General features: G+C 42.4%; 1 protein-coding gene across 1 annotated transcript in view; it reads right to left on the reverse strand.

The window, feature by feature from the left end:
* The window catches only part of SETBP1 (SET binding protein 1), a 187,943-nt gene extending 174,746 nt beyond the window's left edge, over window positions 1-13,197 (reverse strand). The window contains exons 1-2 of the mRNA XM_032595326.1: window positions 13,192-13,197; window positions 13,055-13,108 (exon numbers count right to left, since the gene is read on the reverse strand). Coding sequence (XP_032451217.1) covers window positions 13,055-13,108; window positions 13,192-13,197 — 60 coding nt within the window. The remainder of the gene's footprint in view (window positions 1-13,054; window positions 13,109-13,191) is intronic.
* Window positions 13,198-14,033: the final 836 nt, after the last annotated feature.

A 14,033-nucleotide genomic window follows, 5' to 3' on the forward strand; every position in this document is an offset into this window, starting at 1 on the left:
AAAGGTTGCTTGTCACAAAGCAGAGGGAAGAGAATAGCTTCCCATTCTCCTCCAGGCTCTGGCCTCAGATGACAGCTGAGCACAAGTGGAATCAAATCAGCCTTTAGCTCTTCGTCTGCACCCCCAGCAGCCACAGATACAGCTTCCACTCCAGCTGCCAGTCAGGCCAAAGCGCTCAGTAAATGCCCATGATTAGCGCCTTCCTCAATTGGGAGTGTAAATGGAGAATCACAGCTCACTCCCCAAAGTAGCTGGAGCCACACACCCATTAATTTCTATGGAGCCAAATGTAAATAGAAAATCAATGTTCCTGTACACTCTCCAAATTTTATTTCCCTTGCTAAAATGCTGCAGGGAGGAGGGATATCTTCCTCTCTGACAATCTCTTCTCATATTTGAAATGATCTGTATGTTTGACATCCAACCAAATGATTCTCAAAGGGAGACAATGAAAGCCCCCGCACCCCCATTTGTCAGTATTTAAGGCTTAATGAACTCTTGGCGAGTTCTCTCCTCCCAGAGCTTCACGTTTGTTATTACTGTTTAATGGTGATCTGTCCAACATTCCAACATGCCAAGAAGCCTCGCTTGTAATCAGAAAAAATTTATTTATTTACTGGTTTCATAATCTAAACAGGTTTTCTGGAGATCGCCACGCCACACTCACTAAGAATTACCACACCCAGCTGTGCTCTTTGTATTTAAATCCAGGCATTTTCCGGTGAGAGGGGCACTGGGTCCAGCCTGACCAGCCTGCTCCTGCCTCCATCTCAGAGATAATCTCCCTCAGCTGTGTATGAATCTGACCGAGAGGAGTAAGTACATTCAGAGCTCGAAGCCTTTGGGTGCACAAGATTCACTACAAATGCACATTCACAGTAAACAAAACCCATCAGGCCCCTGCAAGAGTCCGACGCCTGATTGCACTAAACACATCACGGTGGAATCTGCAATTGGCAAAGTAATTGGCGTTATTACAGCTGATGGGGAATTTCTGATGCTGCCCGAGCTCTCCTTTGAAATAATACTCAGCCATTTAATTTGTCCAGCTCTCGTTTGGCTGATTGCTCTTTTCTGCTGGAGTTTATCAAGAATGAAATGCGCTGTCTCTCCAGACGCCTGCAGGCTGAGATTTTACAGGCATTTCTTTTTTCTACACTGTCCCCACTTCTCTCATGGGCCCCTGGCCTTAGTCTCTTGTCACAAGACACCAGTACTGCAGGAGGTTGGAGGTGGAGCGGGATCAAACTTCGCTTTAATTCAAAGCTGCGTACTTCTGGTCCCAATTCCAGAGGTGCCTGAACACTCCTGTTAGACCATAAAGCAACGGTGAAAGAAGAGCAAACCTCCAACGATTTGGTTGTACTAAAGAAGGCTCATGAAATCTGTTAGCTCCAAAAATCAAATAATAGAAGACATCTTCACTATAACCACAAAGTTAGATGGCATTAGAGGAATATACAAATTTGGATGCATGAATTTTTGTTTGAGTGATCTCTTTACACCCTTGGGGTGCACACATGCATACCTAGAATGGGTTCTACAGATACTGAGCGTGGAATTTTTTGTTAGAAGCATGTGGATTCTTTGCTTTACACAATACTCATCCCCCACCCCAGTCCTCACTTTGGCATTTCTGCTGCTATCCAGAAGAAGGGCAGGAAAGGCAAATTTAGCCAGCTGTGTTTTCTCACAGTACAGACAAGGCTGGAGTCTGGGCACAGACCTCTCATTTCCATCAGCAAGCTACTTGCCCTGTCAGCGATAGACTGCTTACCAGAGACAGGAGTCCTGTGGCCAGGGTGGCTCTCTTCTGCAGGTGCTGTGTCAGTCTGAAGGCCCACAAGATCTAGAACCCACATGCTGCTTGAATCACCCCATGCCACACTTTTAATATAGAAACAATGGAATTTATAGGTATGAAAGGCTACACATAAAATCCTCCCAAATCCCCAAGCCCTAACACAGTCTCTCTGAACAGCCCCCATCCAAATGCCTTTTGGTACAGTTCCTCACTGCCTTTTCCAGGCAATAAGTCACTGTGTCTATGATTCTTCTACAGGGTGAGAGCCAAAGTGGACATCCAGAATTGTGCTGAGGATCACTAAACCCAAGGGAGTGGGTTCAGATGAGGCAATACTCTGGTGGCTGAAAAACCTCTTGAGACATTTGTTTAAGATCATTTTAATAATTTCTGGCTGGCTATTACTTCAACAGGGGGAAGAGAGAAAATGTTAATTCAGAAAGTGTCATGGGTGGTAAGAGAAGGAAGCAATCAATGAAGGCACTTCTGGGTGTTCTCATCTCCTAGCAATGGTCCCTCGCCATCCCTTGTCCATTCCTGTCCATCTCTATCCTCCTCCCTCCCCTGTGAGGGTCACTCATTCAGGGCCAGAGTGCCTACCATTGCTCACTTGGATTGGCAAGCATCATGAACAAATTAGTGAAAAGATTAAGAGAGATCCACATTTTTTGTTTTTGTTGTTGTTGTTGATGTTTTTTGATTCTTTGGTAATCCCAAATTGTAGCCTACAGCTGCAATTTGTGCTCGAACCTGACTTCAGAAGTCCAGGTTCCATTCCAAGTATGTAACTTATGAGAGTAATAAGTACTATAGCACACACTGATGAAGTGCTTACCAGATGCCAGACATGGTCCTTTGGGTCTATCTATTCAGTCCTCCCCAAAATGCTATTGGATAGGTACGCTTCTTTCACTAGTGAGGAATCTGGGCCACACAACAGTAACATAACTTGTGGAGGTCACCCAGCTAGTAGACAGCAGACCTGTGATTCTACCTTAATCAGTTTGGGCCCAGCATTGGTGCTCTTAACTATTAAATGATAAACTGATAGGAAATGTTCTCTGTGTTAGATATTACAGAAGGGGAGGTTTACGTTCTGTTTTTAAATAAGCACCCCCTTTTACTATTTATAATAATAAAGATTATAGCAACATCATATCAGGTTTTTCTGTCACATGCATCATTGGCCTGGGATACCTATTGGTGGTTTTCCCAGAGGTTCTGATAAATATTTCCAGGAAGGTGGAAGATGCGGAAGGAAGCTCATGTGCAGAGCTAAAGTGGGGGAAGGAGATGGTCATTATCAGGGAAATATCAGAAAACTGTGGTGGAGGTTGTTTGCAGACTTAATACAGCCTCCAAACACAAGCCAGCAGATGGCTGGAAGGCACCGCTTGAGGACTGCAAGCTGTTCCACTAGGAGGGGCCCTTCTCCTGCAGGGTAGGGGGAGTCTCCCCAAGCCTCTCAGTGGATCCCTTTTGTTCCGAACAAGGTGGTAGGAAAGGGGTTGGGTAGATGGGTGACAGGATAAGAGGGTTGAAATGTGAGCCATGCAGTATGGTTGGAAAGCATTTAAAAAAGGAGTTGGAGGGCTGGGCCTTCTTTCTCATGAGCCTGGCTTGAAAATATCCTGCTAAAGTAAATATGAAGAGGACATCTTCTTTCAAGTTCTAAGGTGGTCTGTGAATTTGCATTTCCTGCATGTGAGTCATTTCTAGACCTAAAAATATAAAGAACAAAATGATGCATGATTTTAAAATCTAGACTCAGGGAAATCTGATGCTGTGACTCAATCCACTAATAAACACAGATATTTAAGATACATCGTCAAACATCAATGAACCCCCGGCCTTAAGTGATTAGAGCTACAGGGCAATTTTTAAGAAGCTCACATTGAGGCCCCATAGCCAAAGGACTGGAGAGAAAAAAAAAATTGAAAACCAGAAACATGAAGACAGTGGAAAAAGTCACAGAGTGATTAATGGCTTCAGTCTCAAGGGAGGATAGAAATCATCCAATCCTACACCTATGTTGCGAAGTTTTTTGTTTTGTTTTGTTTTGTTTTGTTTTGTTTTGTTTTTAGATGAGAATACTACAATTGAAAGAGAAGAGAGTCATTTTCAAAGTTAATCCCCACTGGTTGGCTTCACTTTGTTTATATTTCTATTCTGAAAAGTTGAGCTTAAATCAGATTTTAAAAGGCTCAATCATTTTTTAATATACTAGCAGGGATAACTTATGTTGATTCCTCTAACAAAATGGGAAAACTTGCTGCATATGAATAACCCCTCCTTTCCCAACACCCACCTGCCATCTATCAATTTCCTGGTGTGAACTTCTGCATATTAGGTTTGTTTTAAGTTCAGCCCACCTGTGTGAGGCCTTCAGATGGTCAGAGCATCTCGGGAGAAACAAAATATTCACTAAAGAGATTTAGTATCCCAAGAGAACTTATTAAGACTTCAGAATATTCCACTGAAATGCCAGACACTCTGGAAACACCTGGAGAACTTCCCTGTCCAGGACCAAATGCCAATGCTGGTTTTTGTTTGTTTGTTTGTTTTTTAACGAAACAAAGACAGTGCAAAAAAGGTATACCTATAGTATGAAGCTGCTTATTTCATGTAAGAAAAGTTTTAACAGTGTCAGCTGAGTACAGGGTAGGCATATGCACGTGAGCAAAAACTGTTAAAAATGCTCTCTTATTGTCATAGATATCCATGGCTAGTAAGATAAATAATTAAGTGGGTTGTCTTAGGAATTATGGGAAAAGATCCATGTTTTGTGTAAGTATCCTACAAACAGAAAGACAGCTTTACAGGCAAAGCCATTTTGCGGGGAGGATGGGGAAACATTACTCATAATATAAATATATTCACATGAGCTCACAGAAAAAGGCAAAGATAAAAAGAGTCTTAGATCGTACACTTTTGATAAAATTAGAAACTGCATAATTAGAACAGAGCTTCTCAAACATTTATTGATTAATGACCAGATGTTTTTACCCTGACCCATATTTTTGTACGGTTACTTTGGTAAAATACTGTGAAGATAAATTAGTAGGCAAATGATCACATGCTTGGATATCATGGAACCATCAAGTGGCTATAAAAGTTTCTAAATATTCTGTTTCTAGATGTATCTCATGGTGTGCCAGTAACACACACTGGCCAGCACTGTTCTGTAGCCCATGCTCTGAATAGTACTGAACCAAGGAGAAAAGGTCCACAGCAGCTGACAGGAGGCAAGCCAGAAGAAAGGCCTTGAGAAAAAGGCATCCATTTATCAAACAAGAATCTGAGCAATGAGGACTTGTGGTGTCAGCCTCGCTGCTGATGCCAGGGGATGTGGTGTGCTGGTCACCTAAATGCATTCTCTCCTGGGGTAGTGTTATAGAGCCAGATCTGTTTAGATATCTTTTTTGAGTTCAGAAAGAATGTCCAGGTAGCAGAGGAGACCATAAACCCAACACTATAACTAACTAGTTTAAAATACTGGTCAAATCTCAACTATTGAATGGAAATAGCAGAGGATGAGCAAAGGCATAGGCTTTACAGAACCCACGGTTAGCTCTACTTCCTCTGCCTGGGCCTCGGTTTCTTCCTGGTTAAAGGGGAAGAGTGAGATGGCTGATAAGGGGCCTGATGTGGAGATTAGGTGCCAGGGGCCAAGTGAAGCACATGGCACCTTTCTGACACAGGGGAAACACTATTGGAATTTGGGGCCTTTACCTTCTCTCCTCTTCAAGACTTCCTCTGTGATGCAGCCTTGTCTAGAAAATGAGGAGGTTGATTTGGATCCTGGTGGGCTTCTGAAAACACCAATATCTAGACTCCACCCAGACTAATTGATGGGGTGAGGCCTGGCTCCTGTAGTTCTTACAAGCGCCACCCCCGCCCCCCCATTACTCCCACCTGCAGTTAAGATGGAGAGCCCCTCCTCTAGGTGCTCACTAGTGTGTCTTTCAGTTTTGCAATGGAGGAAGGGAGTCAGCACCACTTGTGGGACTTCCTTATGTATCGTCTTGCTTTGGAAGGACTCTTCCACAAATGGCAGAGCAGATATTACGTGGTGAACTCAAAACAAGCCAACCTGTTTTCCCATTGCTGTGTGTCTGTGATGAGAGACTACACTGTCTCCTTCTGCCTCAAATCAGTTTCCATCTCTGTAAAAGGGGCAACAGCCACCACAATTCTGTACTTGGGAGTTTGTGAAGGATGTGGATGAGAACAACAGAATTCTTTGCCTAGATGGAAGGGTTCACAATGCTCTGTAGCGATTCCCTCTACTACTCTGAGATGTGTAAATTTTTTTTTTCCTGGAACCTGGTGAAGTTTAAGAAAACTCAACACAATGTACCAAAAGTAAAGATGAGGCTGCTTATCCTTGTATTATCAGTGGTCAGTCTGGGTTTGACTTACCTTAACAGCATGGATAAGCTCTGATTCAAGGTGGCATAGCAGAAGTGGTTTAGGACTACTGATCTAGACTGCTTGGGTTCAAATCCCAATTCTGCCACCTATGGGCTTTGTGACTTTACCTTCTCTATGCTTGTTTGTAAAGTGAGGATGTTATTACTAATTTCACAAAGATACTGTAAAGATTAAATGAAATAATACATGTAAAGTTCAAAGGACACTTTCTGGCATATAGTATACTCTTCCTAAGTCCTCATCATATGTACACTTAACCAAAGGCAGTGTGAACATGTATTAACACCAACTCCTGTTGAGTCAAACATGAGCTGGATGCTCTGGATTTTCCAAAGCTTCCATTTTAATCTTTAGAACTTTTGGTGCTGAACTTGTAGGCAGCGGGTATTCATTGGAATAGAGTCAGGTCATTGTGATTCTGTTGCGAAACACACAATCACATGAAACAACAAGCAACTCAGGAACTCAGTAATTTCATGCCAACAAGAAAGTACCTGGGAGGAAGGTCTAATTCTCCAACCTGCCCTGCTACTTCTCAGTGTGGGGCACCCATTCATAACAATCAAAAACACGGAACATCATGGAGCCATAGACTACTGTCATGGCTCCTTCTCTGGAGAGATGCAGATGTAGGATAGATGTAGGATATCTATCTACTCAGAAACTCCAAAACCACACCTTCCTAGAAAGCAGCTTTTCCTCACAAAATATTTGGGGTTCTTGCATTAAAAACTTCTGAAGCCCAGGATGTTATGCAGATGATTCTACATCCCCTGATGACGTATGAGCAGAAATGACTATGGGGCCTGAGGAAAATGGAGTAAAGTTTGTTTAAGGATGAAAAAGCTCTTCTCTTTTGAATACTGGGCCATACTTATTCTCAATCCAGGGATGAACACAGCAGCTTCTCAGCCTGCACTTCCTTCTCGGCCCCCATTTTGCTTAATGGTACTGCTATTTCTCTAATCACCCAACTATTTGCCAGGTCCACTGATTGTGCCTCCATAATTTCTTTGGAATTCCATCCCTCAGCAACAGTCCCACTAACCCCAGTCCAGCTGTATTCCCTGTGTCTCAAATGGACCCATGGCACAGGCTCATTACTGGATCCCTTCTTCACTTCATTCCACCTATTACCTATGTCAGCATCATCTCTGCCACAGCACCAGCTCCTCCCCATCCTCAAACCTTCAATGGCTCCACCTTCAGGTGGATTTTAAGATCTAAACTCTGGATCCCGATTCAAACAAACCAACTGTAAGACAACATGTTAGGGTAATCAGAGAAATCGGAATATGGACTTGGTATCAGAAAATACAAAGGAATTACTGTTACTTTTGGTAGGTGTGATAATGGCATTGTGACTGTATTATTTTTTAAAAAAAACTATTTGTTTCTTCTTACTGAAGAATTTATGAGTGAAATAACTGGGAGTTTTAAAAAAATACTCCCCCCCAAAAATTAAAATTAAAATTATAGTTATATACATATAAAATCTATATGCATATATAAAATTACATATATGTGTGTATATATTTATATATATCCATAGATATCTATATACATATCTATATCTTGCAGTATAAAGTAAGATTGGCAAATAGTAATTATTATTGAAGCTGGCCCAGCAGTGTGCTGGGAACCAATCATATCAGCTTCAGAAAGCTGACTGTCAAGGACTTTGCAAAGAGTTTGTTAAACCATTGGCAGCTTAGAATTGGTCATGATGGGGATATTTAAACCACAGAAATTAGCAAATGCTACAAACCAGGGCTTTGGTGGAAACAAACCACTGAAGTTGGATAATAGATAATAACAGTTGGGTAATATATGGAGGTTTATTATACTTTTATGCCTACTTTTGTATGAGTTTGAAAACTTCAATAACTGCTCATTTTAAAAAAAAATCCAACTATTTCCCCAGATATTTAAGACGTTCTTGCAATTTGGTTCCAACCTAATTTGCAACTATTATCTTCACTCCAAGTCTCCAGAACATTCCCAAGCATCTCCACCCTTCTTTTGGTCTTCATCTGGGCTTCCCCTGACCTGGAATAAGTTCACTACTTCACTATCACTCATTTGGCCCAGGTACAATGACACCTCCACTTGGAAGACTTCCCAGCTTACTCTATATAGGTAAATTTTCTCCTTCTCCTGAATTCTTAAATAACTTAACCAGTAGTTCTCTAATGGAAGAAAAAAATTTAATTCACTAGGCTGGCAGTCATCACAGTAGGCTGCTTTCACAACATTGTATCATTTGATCCTTACAATTATCTGTGAGATTAGCTACACAACTTTTGTTCTTTAATAAGGAAAATGAGGACTAAAGACATTAGGAAACTTTCCCAGGGTTGCAAAGTTGGTATCAGTGGCAGAACATTACAGAACTGAGGAATTCTGGGAAAGACTTTGCACAGCAGGGAGTGCCACATAAAGGTCCCCATGGGTGCCTTTGAATAAAATGGCAACTTGATGACAGAAAGCCCTGTTTTCTTGACACTGAAAAATGTCTTCCTATATGTTCTTGACTTACTTCCTTCTTGCCTTTCACTACATTGTACCCTTAACCATAATAGCAATGGACCTTTTAGAAGTTCCTTACACATGGCTACCCCTGATAGGACAACTATTACACCTGCCCCACAAAATTCTGTCATGAGGCACACTTGAAGTAAAACTCCATTTTTTCCACAGGAAGTATCCTCCTCTCTTCTAAGACCATGGGGAGTGTATAAAATAGGTGAGGAACAAGCCCTTTAGTGGGCTCTTTCCTCTGGAAAGAATGGGTTTTTTCAAGGTCACTTTCCCAGCATAGACGCTGGGCATGTGAAGCCCTGCATCTGAGTCTGGACCCTATACTATGGTTATTTCTTTACCACATCCCCCACCCCTTGTAAGTGTGCACACAAATGCCCATGGGCACATTCACATGGACACCTTGCTGGAAAGTTTAACAAGTCTTCACATCCCTGCAGGAACTGAGAAACAAAAAAACTAAATGCCAAGTAGCCTTGGACACTAGATTGAGGGCAGTGGAGTTAGCACTTGCATTTGCTCCTGGAGATCTCAGTCTACAAAAGTAATGTGATGTCTAGCAAGGGGGAGGTGGTAAATATATGATGGGACCAGCAACTAGATCAAAAGAGCCAGCTGCTAGAAGATTCTTCAGTGACATGGAAAGCATGCAAAGAGGGTAACAAAAAGCATATAAAATATGGTTATCACATTTTTAAAAATCCAACAGATGCATATTTATTGACATACAACAAAGACTGTAAGACTATCTCCCAAAATGTCATTATCTATATTTCTGGGGTGGAGTTAGAGGAGATTTTTTCTGTTTTTTTCTGTACTTTTGAGATTTATTTTTTAAGTTATATATTTTCAAGGTTTTTTTTTTTTTTTTTTAATTTTGAGAGAGAGAATCTCAGGTAGGCTCCACTCTGCAGTGTGGAGCCCGACACGGGGCTCGAACCCAGGAACCATGAGATCACAATCTGAGCCAAAATCAAGAGTCAGACGCTCAACTGACTGAGGCACCCAGGAACCAAACTATGTTTTTTAACAGTTAATGCCCATCACTGCACAGGTTACAAATATTTTTCTCATGGTAAGAACTTTTAAGACCTAGTCATCTTAGCAACTTTCAAATATACTGTATTATTAATTATAGTCACCATACTGTACATTATATCCCTAAGACTTATTTATTTTATAACTGGAAGTTTGTACCTTTTGACATCCTTCACACATTCGAAAGTTTCTACAGTGAATACTTACACCTTTTATATTGGGGGTGGGGTGGGGAGAATAAAAAGAAAATCAGAGAAGAAAGCATTTGATTGGTGGATTTTGCTAAAGGGAATGAGATGCCTGCTTTTATTCTCATGAAGGGTGGAGAGGTATAGTCTGGCAAAAGGGAATGAGGGTCCCCATTTCCAACTATCCAAAGACAAGAAGAAAAGGAAACTCAGTGCATCTGTTTCTTCAAAAAAGCAAAAGAACAAGATAATGGAAAATAAAAATGCCTGGGGCTGGAACTAAATGGAAGGGAAGGGTCTGGGGGGGCTTCAAGTGTGGATTTCAGAAGCTTTTCTGAAAAACCCATGCCTTTAAAACTAGCTAAGAATGGCAGCCACCTGTCAGCCCAGGCCTGACTCTAGGAGACAGTTCCATCCTGTGCAGTCCAGAGGCCAAGTACACCAGTCCAGGAAGAACACTCATCATTATCCTCCCAGACTTAGAACCTTAGCATCCATCATCAGGCTCGTCCTTGGAAGTAATGTGTTTGTTTCCAGGAATGAGTATGGTGTCTTTACAAACCGATAATTGTGGGGAGAAAGACAGTCACTTCCTTACCCTCCTTTATCTGGACGCAAAAAGGACAGAGACAAAGAGACAGAACAGTTTAGTTCAATACAGTTGCTGCCCCACACTTTCAACACTGAGAGCCATCAAAGATTACGGAGGGAATTGTGGCTATTTTCCTTACACAGTTGCAGCAGGAACAGGCACCAAGGAAAAGAAAACCCTTTACATGCATGTGATAAGTGTGAATCCTGTGAAAGCTGACAGCCTGTCAATGCAACTGGGGGGTGGGGGGTCCTAGATGTCTTAGTGAGGTCCCCTCCTGAAAGTCCCCCACAGTTCCTGCAAGGGAACGTGTCTGTGAATTATTGCAGACATCAGGATGCATGGGGCTCAGTTTCATCTGAAACAAAAAGAGGAAAATAACAACAGAAACCGACAATTTGGTGCAGTGGGGCTGGGAGAAGGCAGCCCAAAGCACGTGGGCAGCATTTGGTTTCTGTTCGGAAGAGCACCCAAAAGGTGGTGTTGACTTGAGACACATCCGGGCCTTTTTGATTTAGGAATAACACTGGAGAATTAACTTTGATCTGGGCATTACACTCTGCCCACAAGATTCCCAGGGCTTCCTGGCCTCAGGAACACACATCCTGAGGAGTGAAAAATATGCATTTATGTCTCCAGCCTCAGGGGATGTCACACAAATGGAATAATGTGGAAAGGTCAGACAGAACCAGGAGAGTGAGCCATCTGCACCAGCTAGTGTGGGGTTATCCATGGGAGCACAGAAGCAGCCTTTCTAGAATCACAGCCTCAAATATTATGGACATACCCCAGATATATCTAACCTTTCCTTTCCTTAATAGTTCACTTTAAATCTAATATCTAGAAATGTAGCTCAAAAAACGTGGCAAGAATATGACCACCTCAGAAAGAATCAGTGCCAAAATCATAGAGGCAAACATATACACACACCCCTTCCGTAAACTCAGTCTCTACTACGTGCCTTTCCAAGCCATGAAACATCACAGAGGCCTTTTTTACCCTGTTTATTTCTATAAATTTTCAGATAAAAATGAACCTTTAACTGGGATGCCACTGCGTGTGAGTGTAGCCATGGATGGGGTATGGGTAAATGTTGATTTTCTTTCGTCTTTGTTTCACATCCCTTAGCTCACCTGGAAGTTTGTATGAATATGTGAACGAGTGATTATCAGTTTTCAATAGTTGTCAAAAGGCTTGCTGGTTATCTACTTTTAAGACTTCATGCATCAACAATGGATAACAAGGATCAACAGAAGGGCACCAAATCCCAAACCAGTGCAAGGATTCATCTTTGACTCTCACCCATGGAGCTCTTCGTTTTGTTCCATCTCCTTCTCAAGCCTCTCATTTTCTACTCTTGGCTCTTGTCCCCAGCTCTCTGTGTGATCTGGGGCCATTTCTTATCAAGACCCCCATCCTTGGTTCCCTTGCAGGATGAGGGGACATAGGATGTACCACATGTAGAAGTATAGTGAGGGCATGGTGAGCTCTTGGATATGAAACAGATTTAAAGAAGAAAACATTACCAAATATATGGAATTCTTGCTACTAGAAAATTACTTGCTCTGTCCCAGATGTTCTCTTCTGTGAGCTACGGTGTCTCCCCACAGAGGTACAGAACAATGGGGATCTTAGGAAGGACATTGGTTGGGTAGTGACAGAAAGGTTTATATTAAAAGAGGGATAGGGGCAGGGATGGAGGACCACAGCTGTCACTCTTGGCTTTACCTCTCTTTGTATACATGTTGCATCTCCACTGGGGTCTGTGGAGGAACAAAAGGATCTCAGCGTGTCTGCTCTGTATATGTGTGTATGTGTGTTGATGCTTATGTGTTCCTGTGGTACCAGTAATACTCTTCCAGGGACAGGGAGGGTGATTTTCCATCTTTACCGCTGCCAAGGGGGTTTTCAGAGAGCCCTTGCCTGCTCCCTTGTGTGTTCTGCCTGTGATGACCTCCAAACAGCACTCTGGCCAGAGAGAATGGTGGCCTATTTCCTGCCCATGGTCAGCAAAACGCAACCATCTCTCTGTGCACGAGTCTGAGATGACCTGGCCACCAGCCCATGACTCCAAGTCATATTCGCACAACGTTTTCAGAAATGTGAGTATCGTGTCCCCAAAAAGGGAAATCCATGGGAGAAAGCCAGCCCCACCCCATCCTCTACCTCCCTGGTTTTAGCCTTTTCCTGTGCTAGACTGTGCACCACCAAGCATTACTGCCATCTTGGCCTATGTTTTTTCCCTGCTATAAAATATTAAGAAAGATAGCAGAAAAAGATACTTTTGTTTGCAATGACATGAAGCAGGAGCTCATTGTCAAGGGTGACAGAGTCAGTCTGATGGAGAAAATGTAAATCCAAGATGGGGGTTTCTGCCCTGGCCCCAACTTCATGTGGTCATGACCAAACTAGAACACTTCACTTTCCTGAGCTTCATAAAAGGATTGGTGGACTTACCTGTGGCTGAAATCCTTTGAGGTCACTGGCTGCAAGGTCACTGGCTGTGAGGAGCTGGAAAAGAACAGAGGGGTTTTCTGAGTTTGCACAAGTTTGCACACACTGTCCTCAGGACAACTTATCAGTGATGGACTTACCACCATCTAGATCTGGAGCTAAATGTGGTATTTCTGGGCCAGGAACCTGGACCCAACAGCCTTCTCACCTGGTGTCCACCAGAGCTCTGACTTCTTCACCTCGCTCTGCAGCCCCCTGTCCATGTACCTCCAATTTTACAAAGGGTCTTACATTACAGATGGGATTATGTATGCCCTTCAGCAGGTCCACAGCCTCCTGAAATTGTCAGTACAATTATGTGTGAATTTATAGATGTAGAACACTTCCTTAGGGAGAGGGTCCCTGTCTTCCTACTATCAAAGTAGTCTGTGATATCATAAGCTAAAGACACAGTTAAAGACTGTCTCCTCCGGGAGGGCTGCTTCTTCCTCTTCCTCTTCCTCTTCCTCTTCCTCTTCCTCTTCTTCTTCCTCTTCCTTTCCCTCTCCTTCTCCCTTCCCCCTTCTTCTCTTTCTTCCTCTTCTACTTCTTCTCCTTCAGTTAGACCAGTAAAAAATAACCCTCCCTTTACCCACCTACATGTGACTCAGTTTCCCTTCATCATATATTACCTTTGATCTTATATACTATGTAGGTATTCACAGCTTATGCCTCAAACTGCCATGCACAGTATTAGAAGATAAGAGTCAGGTTTATATAGTTTCTGTGTTTAATCAATATTAAAGGGTCAAGTTCATGTTTTGATATTTTTGCATCCTCTCCAGAAAGCACCAAATAAAAGCGTACGATTAATTGCTAAAATAATCACATTCTTTATTGTTGCACAAAAATGCTGGGAAATTGTAGGATAAAGAGAAAAAGGGCAGATGCTTATTTTGATTCAAGGAGTGTGACTGCTAGCTTTGTTAGGCCTGGAGAGCAT

This window comes from Lynx canadensis, chromosome D3 (genome assembly GCF_007474595.2).
Source record: "Lynx canadensis isolate LIC74 chromosome D3, mLynCan4.pri.v2, whole genome shotgun sequence".
Taxonomy (NCBI): Eukaryota; Metazoa; Chordata; class Mammalia; order Carnivora; family Felidae; genus Lynx; species Lynx canadensis.